Raw genomic sequence first — 14,926 nt, forward strand, 5'->3', positions numbered from 1 at the left:
TTGCAGCAAAGATTTAAGTGCTCAAAACTGTGTGAGGTAGTACATGAGATGGCATACCTGCAACCGTTCTCTTGATTTTTTTGTTGGAAAGCGGCCAACTGTCACAGATCTGATTGAGCTCTCCCTGCTGGCAGCTCACCAGATTTTTAGGAGCGGATTTAGCCCTTGAAACTGTGTGTTTTAAGCCCTCGGAGTCTAAGTAGCATCCCATCCTGAGAGCTTAAACCATGCAGTACATGCATTGGAACCAAGGCTGATGCCTCAGACTCCTGTCTCTTAAACACACCTCTCCCAGAACTCCCCCCAAAGGTGGGAGCCTTCTGCTCTCCATCTTTGAGTGGCCACGTGGCAGATGTGGCCTATAAAGTACAGAAGTGTAACACATTATTTCTTTTCGCTTAATTACACGAGAAATGCCCAGATCTGTCCAAAAATAATAAACCCTGCACGCAGTTCTCAGCCTCGATTTCCTCACTGGTACAGGGCGTTCATTGGGCTAGGGTCAGGGTCCTTTGTTCCCAATTAAAGTCCTCCTGTTCCAATGCATGTCTTGTGATTTGAAATATGGAGCCTTCTCCCTAGGTCAGATTGCTTCATCTGACCTTGGCAGTCTGTGCCCTTCCTTCTGCCTTAACTTTTCCTATGTGTGTCTGTTTCCTTCCCCTTCCTTTCCTTGGATTCTGTTATAGACTCTTCTTTGGTTATCTAGTGTCTTTTTCCAATTTTGGAGAATTTTCCACTCCTCTACTCGCCCTCTGCAGAGGGGTAGGTGAGAAATTGTTTTCCTAGGCTGAAGCTCCCCCCATTCTTCAAGGTGTTTCTTCACTGAGTTCTGACTATACTCCATTGTATCTGGTCTTGAAGGACTTGATACAGCTCAGACCAGCAAAGATAGAATTCACATACACACAGAAGCATTCAGAAATACACCAGTTTAATAATCTTCACAATATTATCCAACATTCATAAATTGTAAAGACAGATTTCCGAAAACATCCTACTAAATACAGATTAGCTGCAAAGCCCCTCCTCCAAAATGTATGCTTATAAATTATCCTAGTCCTCTGCTCCCAAACATCTGATGCTCTGGGTAAATTGAAGCTGTTAAATTGTAAGGAAAATACCAATTTTATGTGCTAAATTACCCAATCTGATTCTGCAAAATAAGATCTCCCAATGGTCCTCTTATGTAGTTGATTGAAATCCAGTTGGTTGGTACAATCACTGGAATTGGATTGACATACTGTTGAGTGTATCCCTGGGATACCCTTGAGTATAACACTATTCCAGTTCTGCCCTTTCTGTAACTGTAGTATTGCAACTCCCTGCCAGGGACTCTGCAAATTATCACCTTGTCCTTCAGCAGGAGACCACTGAATTTGCAGTGGGTCCGTGTGACTCTAAGAATCTATCATTGTATGGCAGTGCTATATTTATGAGAGATTAAGCATTGCATATTCTGATATGTAGATTAAAAAAGATAAAACCTTCAGGAAGCATTATTTCAGCTTGATTCACTTCAGCTACAAAGCCAATTCTCAGTGGCTTTGTTTTAGTTAAACAGAATTCAAATCCCACAGGGAATCGCTGTGAAACAGAGAATGTGGCACAGTTTGGATAAGACACTTAAAAAGCTAATAGTTAAATTCACTTGGTGTTTAAAAAGCAAACCTGCCTTCCCCTGTACGCACATTTTCTGTGAGTTAAATTTTTCATAACTCTTGCCATGTTGTGCTTGCTGTGGTATAACTGCTTTTGTGGTTAGCTTAATCTTTCAGGGCAGCCTTGTGAAGCAAGCCTAGGGTTTTTTTTATGTTTAATCTAGCCTGACAGATAGAGGATCGTAATAAATAAATAATCTTTCTGAATCCATCTCTGTTTGTTTATTTAGAATGAAAACCTGGTCTTTTCTGTGTTCAGCAGTGAAAAAAAAAAAAAAAGAGACAGTCATGATGAGTCCCTCTGTCTGTTCTGTCCTGGTATAGGGAATTCAGGGTAGAATGTAGGAAGGTGTCCACTCTACTCTTTCTTTTCTTAGGAGGATTGCTCATTCTGCTGAAATGCATTCAGCTCTGTAATTTGTAGAGGGACTGGGAGACAGAGTTTTACAGGGACACTTCTAAAGGGGCAGGAAATAGTGACAGTTGTGATGATCTTTCCTCCTTTCTCTTCAGCTGCAGCAGCAAAGGGTTCACTGCAGCATGATAAAATGCGGCGTTACTCTGGGCAAGCCTTTGAAGGTTTGCAGTGCTTTAATTTTGCTCTGCAGCTTGACAGACAAACCATTTCCCAAGTGCGGGAGCTGATGAGATAATTATACATATGGAAATAACGGGGGTGGGTTCCCACAGGGTCATCTCCATGAGGCTCTTTTCCTAAATTTTCCTGAAAGATTTGATGAGGTGGTGCAATCCCAGGACAGAAAAGGAACATAGGAACCTTCTGAAGAGCATTCTAGCTTTCCAGGCATTGATGCATACGTAATCTTCAGACACTGTCTGGTCTTTGATATGAAGCATGAAGAGAAATGGCACCACACATTGGAAGGAAGAATTATTTGTTTAGAACTCCAGTTTATTTCTGGATTAGTGGTTTTTATTATTTTTGTAAATAGGTGCATGAAATCCAAGCACCAGCAGAAGCCAGAATTACATGATTAAGCTCTTTAATAATATGCTAAACATATGGAATTTGCTAAATAATAAAACCAAAAATAAACACTTTATCGTGTTGAATTTGGTTCTTATTGACTTGGTATTAAGATCTCTGAGAAACTGGTCTGTTTCTTAAACTTTTTGTATTTATCATTTGTTTAATTGATATATAATCTCTTCTAAAGTTGCTAAACCAAGGAGACCCAAATGCCATTCAGTGATGTTAATTTGGTCTTCCAAAAGATTGTTAGAAACGGGAGGTCAGCAATCATGAGTGCTTTGAGTACTGAAAACTTTATTATAAGGGGAGTTGGAAGCGATACCTATATTTATGTTGCCTAACATTTTCTATTGTAAAACAATCTTGTGACCTCTGAAAAGATCTGGCACCAATATTGCTGTGGCAGAGGGAAAACCCTCTGAGTTTGAAAAGTGCATTTCTTTGTCCCATGAAAGTCTGTTCAAGTTTTGCTGAGAGAGAAATTTTTGAAAGTTGCCATTTCCCTTTTCTCACTTTCATTCCTCATGAAAATTTTGGCAAGCTGCCAAATAACTAAACACGAATCTTCTAAAATATTCCTTTACTGGGGGCACTTGAGTAGACAGAGGAAGCTGGGTCAGCTTTCCCTGACCATCCCTTAGAGCCAGGGCTTCCAGGTGTCACATATATCCCAGACCTGTCACACCTGCCCACAGATCAACCGAAATGTCAGGTGTTTGGTTAAGCAGTGGGCAGAAGCTGTAGTTGAACCTGCTAGCCACTAGACACAGCTGTGGCTCATTGTTTCAGGCCAGTCAGCTACATTTTTACCCCCCATCCCCAGCTGCTCTCCCTGTAGAGCAGGCAAAGGAGGTGCAGCAGCAGGTGGTCTGGCTGGCAGGGTCCCACATCCCAACCTCAGAGGTCTCAGCTCGTCAGAGGCCTTAGCCCCAAGCCTGTTCTCAACCAGCTCCCTAGCTGGACCCCAAAGAGTTGCCCTCCAGATAGACTCCAGCTATCAGCCCCAGAGAGCACCAACCCACCTATTACAGCACCCACCCGATCCCAACTGCATCCAGCCACTCCCCCATCAGTACCCAGACACCCCTAGACATCAACTGGCACATCAGCGACCACAGACACCCTCAGACACCCTCTCATCTACTACAGCATACATGGACAGTTATCTATCCCCCCCATCACCAGCACAACCTGTGCCAGCCTCACAGCTGCCAGGTTTTTGCAACTCCATGTCCTGCCACTGTTTGGGGAAGGGTGTCTTGACCATATGCTGATTTCGATGGTCACATGTAAATTATTTGCAATGAAAATGATCTGTTGATTATATTTGCATAAAACTAGTTTTGCTTGAAATTTTCCATGTTCTGAAGATAATGACATCCTGAATTTTCAAATCTGACTTGTCCTTCCCTTTAAACAGATTATCACTTCAAAATTTACATATAGATAAAGGTCCTTAAGAATATGAGCATTAGATAAGTTAACTATTTTTGTGGTGGATAGTTTAAGGTAGAAGCCAAACTCGAACAACTTAATGGGACTAAATTGGGGTGGGGGTGGGGGGCGGATAATCTCCATCTAAGAATATTAAAGGAACTAACATATGAAATTGCAAGCCCATTATCAAGGATTTTTAATGAATCTGTAAACTCAGGGACTATACCATATGACTGGAGAATTGCTAACATAGTTCCTGTTTTTAAGAAAGGGAAAAAAAACCAATCTGGGTAACTACAGACCTGTTAGTTTGACAATAGTATGCAAGGTCTTGGAAAAAATTTTGAAAGAGAAAGTAGTTAAGGACATCGAAGTCAACAGTAATTGGGATAAAATACAACATGGCTTTACAAAAGGTAGATCGTGCCAGACTAACCTGATCTCCTTTTTTGAGAAGATAACAGACTTTTTAGACAAAGGGAATGCAGTGGATCTAATTTACCTAGATTTCAGTAAGGCATTTGATACGGTTTCACATGGGGGAATTATTAGTTAAATTGGAAAAGATGGGGATTAATATGAAAATTGAAAGGTGGATAAAGAACTGGTTAAAGGGGAGACTACAATGGGTCATACTGAAAGGTGAACTGTCAGGCTGGAGAGAGGTTACTAGTGGAGTTCCTCAGGGATCAGTCTTGGGACCAACCTTATTTAATCTTTTTATTACTGACCTTGGCACAAAAAGTGGGAATGTGCTAATAAAGTTTGCAGATGTTGGAAAGTATTGGGAGTTGGGAAGTATTACCAATACAGAGAAAGATCGGGATATCATGCAGGAAGATCTGGATGACTTTGTAAACTGGAATAATGGAAATAGGATGAAATGTAATAGTGGAAAGTGCAAGGTCATGTATTTAGGAACTAATAATAAGAATTTCTGCCATAAGTTGGGGACGCCTTAGTTGGAAGTGACAGAGGAGGAGAAGGACCTGGGCGTATTGGTTGATCACAGGATGACTATGAGCCACCAATGTGAGGTGGCTGTGAAAAAAGCTAATGCAGTCCTTGGATGCATCAGGCGAGGTATTTCCAGTGGAGATAGGCAGGTGTTAGTACCATTATACAAGGCGCTGGTGAGACCTCATTTACAATACTGTGTGCAGTTCTGGTCCCTCATGTTTAAGAAGGTTGAATTCAAACTGGAACAGGTGCAGAGAAGGGCTACTAGGATGATCAGCAGAATGGAAAACCTGCCTTATGAGAGGAAACTCAAAGAACTTGGCTTGTTTAGCCTAACCAAAAGAGGGTTGAGGGGAGATATGATTGCTCTCTATAAATACATCAGAGGGATAAATACCAGGGAGGGAGAGGAATTATTTAAGTTCAGCGCCAATGTGGACACAAGAACTAATGGATATAAACTGGCCATCAGGAAGGTTAGACTTGAAATTAGATGCAGGTTTCTAACCATCAGAGGAGTGAAGTTCTGGAATAGCCTCCCAAGGGAACCAGGGGGGCCAAAAAACCTAACTGGCTTCAAAACTGAATTTGATAAATGTATGGAGGGGATGGTATGATGGGACAGCCTAGTTTGGCAATTGACTGATCTTTGACTACTGGTGGTAGAGATGCCAATGGCCTGTGAAGGGATGTTAAATGGGGGGGAGGTTCTGAGTTATGACAGAGAATTCTTTCTTGGTTGTCTGGCTGGTGAGTCTTGCCCACATGCTCAGGGTTTCACTGATCGCCATATTTGGGGTCGGGAAGGAATTTCCCCCAGGGCAAATTAGCAAAGACTCTGGGGGTTTTTCACCTTCCTCTGTAGCATGGGACATGGCTCACTTGCTGGTGGATTCTCCGTATCTTAAAGTCTTTAAACCATGATTTGAGGACTTTAATAACTCAGTCATCGGTTAGAGGTTTATTACAGGAGTGGGTGGGCGAGAGGTTCTGTGGCCTGCGTTGTGCAGGAGGTCAGACTAGATGATCGTACTGGTTCCTTCTGACCTTAGAGTCTGTAAATGGGACTTGTGGGCTCAGCTGGCATCCTAGTGACGTCAGTGGTAGTTTTTGCAATTGATTTTAGGAGCAGTAGACTTGGATGCTGTACATGTGTGTGACCATATTGCCCTCTGGCTGCAGTCTAGAAAGAATGTAAAGCTCTGTGATGCTTAGGTGATGCTTAATAGATATTTCTTTAGCTCAGGTGACCCATACCTGTGGGGGTTTCTTTTGGAAGTGAAGGATCAGGGTTACAGCCTCAGTTCTGCTGCTCTGTGTTTTATATAAAGAGGGTGCATAGCCTCTCCATAGCTAAGGTTGCAGCCAGTGTCCTGTTTCAAGGCTCTTTTTTAAAAATCCCTCTTGTAGCCCAGAAGAAATAAGACGCTCACCCCTTCAATTTCTAATAGAAAATGTAACACTTGACATTTGCAGAAGCTGAATTTATGGGCACTTCATGTAGTTAGTCAGGCTTTGTAGGATTTAACTTTATTTATTAATTTTGAAAAATGCACACTTATTGTTGTAAAGGCTACAATAGAACAATGAAAGGGTCTCATTAAACCAACACCAGAGATGTCTGCTGATGGACATATTCGTTGTAAGCAGTCATTTTAAGTTATGTCCGTGAAGTTTCCAGTGCAAGTGTATTTGACCTTAAATTAAAGAGCAACCTATTTCTGAAGTTGAAGATTTTTATGGCTAGACTTCTTATTTTCTGTGTCCTGCATCAGTATTGTAGGGGCCTGAAATGAATATGCAGTGTTGGATGTCAGTTCAAGACAGCTAACATGTTTCAAAGCAACCTTGAAGAAGCAGATTTTAGAATTTTTAAACATTCAAGCTCAATTTTCGCAGGGAAGTAAACGGACAGACATTTTGTGTGTGACATTTTTGAGTGGAGTCGTCGAGTATAATGAGTAATAGGTACTGAACACAGGCAAACTTTCATTATATGATTTCAAAAAGGGAATGCATGATGCACCTGTTTCGGTGCATCGGAGGCAAAGACTCTCTGCCATCATCTGTCATTCACTTCATGTATATAATGGCCACTTTTTATTTTGTTTCCTCTTACAGAACTACACTCAGTATATTCCACTATCCATATATGACCTGCAGACTTGGATGGGCAGTCCCTCCATTTTCGTCTATGATTGCTCCAATGCTGGCCTTATTGTCAAGTCATTCAAGCAATTTGCACTACAGAGGGAGCAAGAGTTGGAGGTGAGATCTTAGTGAATTGTGAAAGCTTCCTGTGGCTTCATTTCACTCTCTGCTGGGTATTCGGGGTCTGATCATACTTCGCATTGACTTCAGTGGAGACAGGTTTGAGCCCACTATGTGACATATGGCTGGAAAAATACACATTTAAAAAACAGAGTTAAAAAGCACATTCATTTGGAAAATATCATGCCACTCCAGTGCAATCTTTCTGGCTCTCTCCGCCACCCTGTTATAGTCAGAATCATTTTTATTGCAAGTACTAATTAAGTGGTAACGTTAGTAGAATCACTTTGTGCCCTAATAATCTTTACTGCTGAGATGAATGCCGAGGTGAAGCAGACCCATTTATTTTAGAGTCAGTAGACCGATAACATGGTACAAATTTGGATTCCAGTAGTGTTTCTAGCTGTTGTACTGAATGCACAAATGTTAAACTAAATGATTTAAAACTGATAGACAAAAGGACTGTTGAGGGCAAAATACAAAAGTGGAACAGTGTGTTTCTAATGAAAAGACACTTTTTTTCATTAGAATTTATTGGAGTAAATAACTGTAAAGAGGAATACAAGAAGTAATTTTAAGGTGCTTTCCCTTTGTGCACTAGAGGCTTAGCGCAGTAATGTGTCAGAAACTGGATCATGGACGCAGGTGTGTGACTGGATGTTCTCCCTGAGCTTTAACCATTTGAAAAGCAGACTGTTAAAGATTCATTTCTTATACTTCCATAGCACGAAGTCAAATATTTTTTAAACTTTTAATATTTTTGACAGGGAATATTGGTCAGTCAGGCAACTGAGCGGCTTTTACAAACATGATTCCGTGACAGTTATTTGGTTTTCAATTTTTTTAAATAAAATGAGATGTTGAATTTTGCAGTGACTTTCTGTCAAGAAGAGACTCCCTCTTTCCCCCTTAAAGAAACATGCCAGTCTAGTGTGTCAGCGTTGGCAGGTTCCTCTCCAAGGAAGGACGTGACACAGAAAGGACCACGTATGTGTTGGCAGAGATGTGTGTTGAAGGCTACTGTATTTTCAAAACAAAAAATGGAAAAAGTGGCCGTTGTCTCCTGTGTTCCTCCCACCCTACAGCTTTTTTCACTCTGCTGCTTGTAAGCCTCACTTCTCTCATGTTTATCTGTCAGCCATCACTCACTCTGCCATATTGATTGCTTTCTTGTTTTTCTGTGTGTAGATTCTGTCCTTCTGGGCGTTCTGTTTTTTCTTTTTTTCTTCTTCTCTCCTCTCCCGGAGCACAGGCATAAACAGATTTAGAAAGGTGCCTCACAGCTGTTCCTCTCACCAGCTCTTTTCTTTCCTCAGTTCTCCTTTGGTTTTCCTTACCTCCCCTTTCTCTCCCAGTTTTTGGTTCTTCTTTGCTCCAACTGGGTCCTAGACTGACCTGAAGATATTTTGGGAGGAGGGTAGCTACTGTTCTCTGTAGGCCAGGTGGCTACTGTGCGCTGAGGGGAGAGGCCGTGCAAAGCTGTGGTTGGGTATTGAAGAGATTGCTGCGCTGCAGGCTTTTCCACACTGCAGTGCCATGGTAGCAGAGGTGGATGGCTGGGCAAGCACATGTGATCATGTTCCTAGGAGCTGTAGTGAAACTAGGGCAAAATTCCAGAATAAGTAGAGTGGATTCACACATAGGGGCTGTCCCCCCCCAGACCAGGATATCTGTTCACCATACACAAGTTGGTGAAACAACCACAGCTGGGAAATGTCGTCTCTGCCATCCAATAAAAATGCAAAAAGCTTGTCTGACTTTCAGGATTTTCTTTCTTGTGCCAAAAACTTGAAAATCCAAACAGCAAAAGTGTCTTCAGTATTACTCCTCTTTACAGGACAGGGTGAAAGTTGCCAGTTAATTTGCTTATTTAAACATTTTATTTCCCATGTTACAAGTCCAACTTTCCTGTTTGGTATCTTAGGTTTCAATAAATACTCTAGGTGTTTGGTGAGTACTCCTGAGGAGTAGTTCACTGAAAGAACTGGTTTTAAATTTTATACAAAGTACTCAGCATAACAGACTTTCATGCATTTTATTTAGATAATACCTGCAGTTTCTTGCAAATTAAATTTTAATTCTGTATGCAGAAGATAAAAATAAGAATGAAAATAAAGGTTATTCCAGATGGCAAATTGGTGACAATGTAAAATTACACGATGTTTTGTGATTAGCTTAGTTTTTATCTCAGTGCTATTTTTAATTAAGGGTTTGTTTTTCAACTAAGTTTAACGATTTTGGCTATTGTTCAAATGGTCCATTGCATAAATAGCAGATATTAAAAGCGCAAAATCTGTTCATAGTTAATATCTCAAAACATTTGTTAATTTCAGTACATGTTGTGATTCCACTTTTGAATAAAAATTATTCAGTACATTGAGGACCGAAAACGTGAGCTGCATTCATTTGTTGCCTGTTAAAACTATTTATGCATTTGTGTCTTAAAAAAAAATTGACCTACTAGATTATAGACTCATGAAATATTTGACATCCTTTTTTTTGTCTGTGATAGTAACACAGATCAAGGAAGGGGCCAGATGGTATGTTGAGCTAGCAGATCAGAGGAAATGGTATATGTGGTGCTCAAAAAATGAAAAAAGTAGCAACGTGAAATAAATAAATGGTCAGATCACACAGCCTTCTGTAAGAAACATTAATGTAGATGTGAGCTTCTGGGAATATCCTATATTTCAGGATATAGTAATTATTTTTACATTTCTTTTTTAGTGTAAATCCTTTTTGCTGAATGTTGGTTGTATTTGAGATTGTCTGCAGATTCCAGATATTTATTTACTTATATTTATACTTAAATTTCATTGTTTGTTTGTTTGTGTATTTGCCAAAGATTTTTAACTGACCCATAACTTCCTATTTATTCACATTGTTAGACAGTGTAGACACGTGCTCATTACTGCTGCCCTTCTCTTCCCTCCCCCATTTCCCGCCTATTGTTTGTCAAAATTCTTTACATCTTGCCCTAAATTAGACTCCAGTTGTGTAATGAGCTGTGTGCAGGTGGATCCTTGTGCAGAGCCCCACTGAGGTCAGCTGAGCTTTGTGTGGCTGCAGGGGTCTGCCGACACACAGCCTGTTGTAGGACTAATTCTCAGAACAGAAACCATGCCATCTTGTGTGTTTTGTATAGGGCCCAGTATTGTGGCTCCAGTACTGACTGGGATCTTTGAACAATATTGTAATATAAATATTATTACATACACAATTCTCTGAAGGCACATTATTAATATTCCAAAGTCAAGCATTCAAAAGTTAGGAAACCCCAGAATTAAGTTTGCCTATGCAACCTTAATTTGGCCTCCTTATGCATATGCATTATAATAGTCTTTAATCACAGTGATCACATGCTGTTTTTTCCAGAGCTGGCCTGGTCTTCCTCTTTGGTTCCCCATCTGATCTCAGTCTCCTCTACCCTCCCATTGTTTCCCAGTCAGCGCCCCCCCCCCCCTTTTTTCTCCCCCCATTTCCAGTTTCAGCTCTCGGTTCCAATCTCCTGGCCTTGCCAGTCCCAGTCTTTCTTTTCTTCTCACAACAGCTTCGAGTCCCAGGCTCCCTCCCTGAAGCTCCTTGCCCCAGTGTACTCCCCCCACTCACTCCTAGCCTTTGTCACCTCCCTCTGCATTCAAACCAGGCAGCTTCCTTCTACGTGCTTCCTGGGTGCCGTCTGGGGTGGGAGGAAGGTATCACTGAGGCATACCCTGACACAAAGGTCATCTCCTGTGAAATTTCAACACCCTGCTCAAAGCATGGGGGACGCGTGACCTTTTCAAAGTAAAGGTTGCCAGAATTTTTAACATGGGCAAAACATATTTTTCCTAGCCTCTTCCTTAGAAATGGGAAACCATTCTCGGGGGTGGGAGGAGAATCAGTGTGTGGCGGGCGCCTGGCATGTAAAATTTCAGACCAAGTAATTAAAGCTTTTCTCAAAATGTTATAAGCAACTGAAAACAGGGTCTTACAATGGGAAGTGTTGAGCAACCTTAATAATAGGTGGTGCTACCAGCTCTATGTATACTAGCCCACAGAAGTACTGGGAATTATCCAATGTAGGAAAAGGCTAAGGCATAATTTAAATGATTACAGAAAATTCAGATCTGTCACTCAAAATGGTTTAACATTTTCAGTTGTGTCAGCTTAGCTAGCAATTTTGAACACTGAATTATTACATTTAGAAAATCAAAGAGAAAAATACCTAGAATATTTTTTTTAAGATCTGCACTTTGAAAAATGGATAGATCTGATTTTCACATTTGCTGAGGCCATGGGAGCTGCAGGGTGCTCAGCACCCTCAAAAATTGGCCCACCTATTTAGTTGCTTAAAATAGACTTCAGATTCTAATTTTAGGCCCCTATTCTTTAAAATCTATTTGAAGACTTATAAATATGAGTGTAGGAATGGTTAGTGGGGCTCTGGTATAGCACATCCTTTTATGACCGAGGTATATCATGGTCACTGGAAGAACTACCAGAATGATGCCCGTATCATAACTGTTATTGTATGAGGTGAAGAAGTAATAGTTGAATTGCTCAGGAGATCACTGTCAGATGTTATACATTAAAACTAACATATCAGTTGAGGATATAGGGGTTCTTGAAGGAGGTACAATTAATCCAAACAAATTTTCAATACAGCTATTATGTGCCTTCAGTTTCCACTTCAAAAAGGGTGATACATAATAAGTTAATAAATTTCATCTGACTATTTAAATAAAAGGTATAATTAATGCTTTTCCAACCTCTGCTTTCTTACACTGGAAGAAGTAGGGTAGTGCAGGAGGAAGACTTCAAGTAAGGAAGGTTATTATGCAACACACCTTAGATAAGAGGTATTGGAGTATTCTGAGTTGTTGTAGGATCGAGTTTTTAGGTGACTTGCCTGAGACTATAAGAATCCTGTATCTGTGTGTACGTGTTTAGTCATTAAATATTTGTCTTCAGTTAACTTGTCTTAATCCACAGAAATTCTCCTTGTATGCCTATGGAAGTGTGTGTTAGAGGAGATTGTGTTTGCAGCCATTTCACTCTGTCTTGTTGGGGTTTTATTTTTTTGCTAGTTAAAAGCCATGTGTTAGCACTGTGACTGGCTCTTGCAGTGAAGCAGTGCTTTACTCTAATGTTTCAAATCCTGCATTAACTCTTATAAGCTAACATCCCATTAGGAGAGTCGTGTTTGAGTTTTAAGCCTCTTTTCAAAACCACCAGCCTATCTTGACATAAAATTGTAATTCTTTCTGTCGGACCCAGACTAAAACAATGTTGTGTACTCCCTCTGTCGGTTCCCTAATGTGTAACATAAGAGCCAATTTTTAGGACTATGCTGATAAGACTGAAAATGTTGATGCACCAACCGACAAGTACAAAGGCACCGGGGTTTCAAACTTCATTTAAACTAAACTTAAATCTTCTTCGTAGTCGCTTAATACGCTACCTTTCAACTGTCAGTTTACCTCAAATTTATGTTTGTGGCATTTTACCTCTGATTAAAGTTAACTGAAATGGGAAGAGATTTTGCATGGGGCAGCTTTTCAGGAAATGTGAATCTGAAAATCTGTGTTGCCAGTAACCATTTATATTGGAGAACGTGGGAGATCCTGCAGACAGAGGACTTTAATAATTGATTATTTGTTCCTGCAATATGTGCAGCATAGTGAGATTGCTTCATTAGTTCCATTTTGTTATGCTTATGAATGTGTGTGTTAGGGATTTGTATATGTATTCTTGGCACTTAATTCATAACCAGGGACAAGAGTGAAAACTTAGCTCACCCAGCTCTTTCCTCTTGCAGCTGCAGTGTTTTACTTCTGGTGGTAATGATCTCTAAAGTTACAAGGCAACAAAGGGCTTAGCTTAAGTCCATAATTGGCTTGTTTCCTTGTGAGTAAGTACAACATGAAAATGCAACGTGCTCACTAAAGAAATTTCATTAGATAGAAAGGGCTGCATGTGGGATAGATGGGAGTGACTGAAGAGAACATAATCAGGAAAGAAGATGGAGGCTAGATTAAAGCAGTCCAGCTTTAGCCACACTCCATCTTTTCCTCCATCCTTCCATTTCCCCCTCCTCTGATTTTATCTGTTTCCTTTTGGAAGAGAAAATAGGTGGGCTAAGTGCCTTTAGATGTCTCTGACTGGGCCATTAAACCGTTTACCATGGCATTTTAGGCCAGTGAGTTGAACACATTTAATCTGAAAGCATAAAAGATTTAATTGGTGGTGGCCGTGGCCAGTATGAGTCATGATAAGAGGTAATAAATAGTCTGAATTCATATTGTGTCAATTACCTTAATATGTTTGTTGTGTTGCTTGCAACAGTCAACGGTAGATGAGTTTGCTATAGGAGCTAAACAGACAAAACAAATGATAGCATCCTCCTGGGAATGTAATAAGACAGTCTTTTTGGTTTGCAGGATTGGTAAAATAGATAATTCTGACAGATGATTTCTTCATTTCTGATTAGAGTGTCACAGCACTGGCTGTGGAAAAGAGGACCTTAATTTGGGTGAATAATAACGCTAAATGTATAAGCGTATATTTACATGGAACAAAAAATGTAGGCCCTACAAGATAGAACCCTCTATTCTGGGAAGCAGTGACTCTGACAAAGATGTGATAGTCATGGTGGATAAGCAGCTGAATACGAACTCCCAGTGTGACACTGTGGCCAAAAAGGCTAATGTGATCCTGATATGCATAAATGGGGGAATTTCAAGTAGGAGCAGATTAGTTATTTTCCCTCTGTATTTGGCACAGGTGCTACCACTGATGGGATTCTGTGACAATGCACTCTTCAGTGTAGCAGAGAAAGGTGTAGCACAATCAAATGTCTGGAAGCTGAAGCTAGACAAATTCAGACTGGAAATAAAGGCATACATTTTTAACAGTGGGGGTGATTAACCATTGGAACAATGGTCATAGTAAAGTCTCCGTCAACGACAATTTTTAAATCAAGACTGGACGTTTTTCTAAAAGATCTGTTTTCGGATTTATTTGGGGGCAGTTCTGTGGCCTATATTATACAGGAGGTCAGACTAAATGATCATAATGGTCTCCTCTGCTCATAGAATCAATGAAAGCTGGCCAAGAGGTCATCAGAAATGTAAACATTAAGCCCAGTGTACTTGCAGATATATTTCTAAATGCATCATGTTTTCATTGCATTGTTACTTGAATATGGAAGTGATTCTCTCTTCTCAGGCTTAAAACTTGCCTTGTCTCTTCAGTGACTGAGCACAAAAGTAAGGCATGGTTTGTGGCAGGTGGGGTGGGAAGTGTCTTGAGACATCTGTATAATAGATGCTGTCCCAGCATTGCTTGTGTTGTCTTGTCTTGTTTGAGGTGTCCCCAGAATAGCAGTCAACTATAAAAAAGCATAATATCCAGCTGCTGGACATGATTTTTGCATAGAAATTCAGTAGCGGGCTAGACAACTGAACTGAGAAAAGGATGATCTGGAGAGAGCATATTGCCAGGGTGCAGGGAATCACTGATGAATATATGTGAAGAGCTACGGAGAGAAGCAGAATGAAGGAAGTGGTATTCTGGAAAGAAGAAATGCCGGAATATGTTTTCTTAAATCTCAGTGGAAACA

At 40.5% G+C, this 14,926-nt stretch overlaps 1 protein-coding gene across 10 annotated transcripts in view; it reads left to right on the plus strand.

Moving 5' to 3' along the window:
- The window catches only part of RPTOR (regulatory associated protein of MTOR complex 1), a 257,671-nt gene that overhangs the window by 96,046 nt on the left and 146,699 nt on the right, over window positions 1–14,926 (plus strand). For 8 of the 10 annotated variants that reach the window (XM_067547239.1, XM_067547232.1, XM_067547233.1 and 5 more), the window contains exon 5: window positions 7,174–7,320. The exons of the other annotated variants lie outside the window; for them this stretch is intronic. In XM_067547239.1, coding sequence (XP_067403340.1) covers window positions 7,174–7,320 — 147 coding nt within the window. The remainder of the gene's footprint in view (window positions 1–7,173; window positions 7,321–14,926) is intronic. 10 annotated transcript variants of the gene reach the window in all.

The sequence above is a fragment of the Emydura macquarii genome, unplaced genomic scaffold, assembly GCF_026122565.2.
Source record: "Emydura macquarii macquarii isolate MOO-44397 ecotype Brisbane River unplaced genomic scaffold, CSIRO-AGI_Emac_v2 contig_1230, whole genome shotgun sequence".
NCBI classification, from domain to species: domain Eukaryota; kingdom Metazoa; phylum Chordata; order Testudines; family Chelidae; genus Emydura; species Emydura macquarii.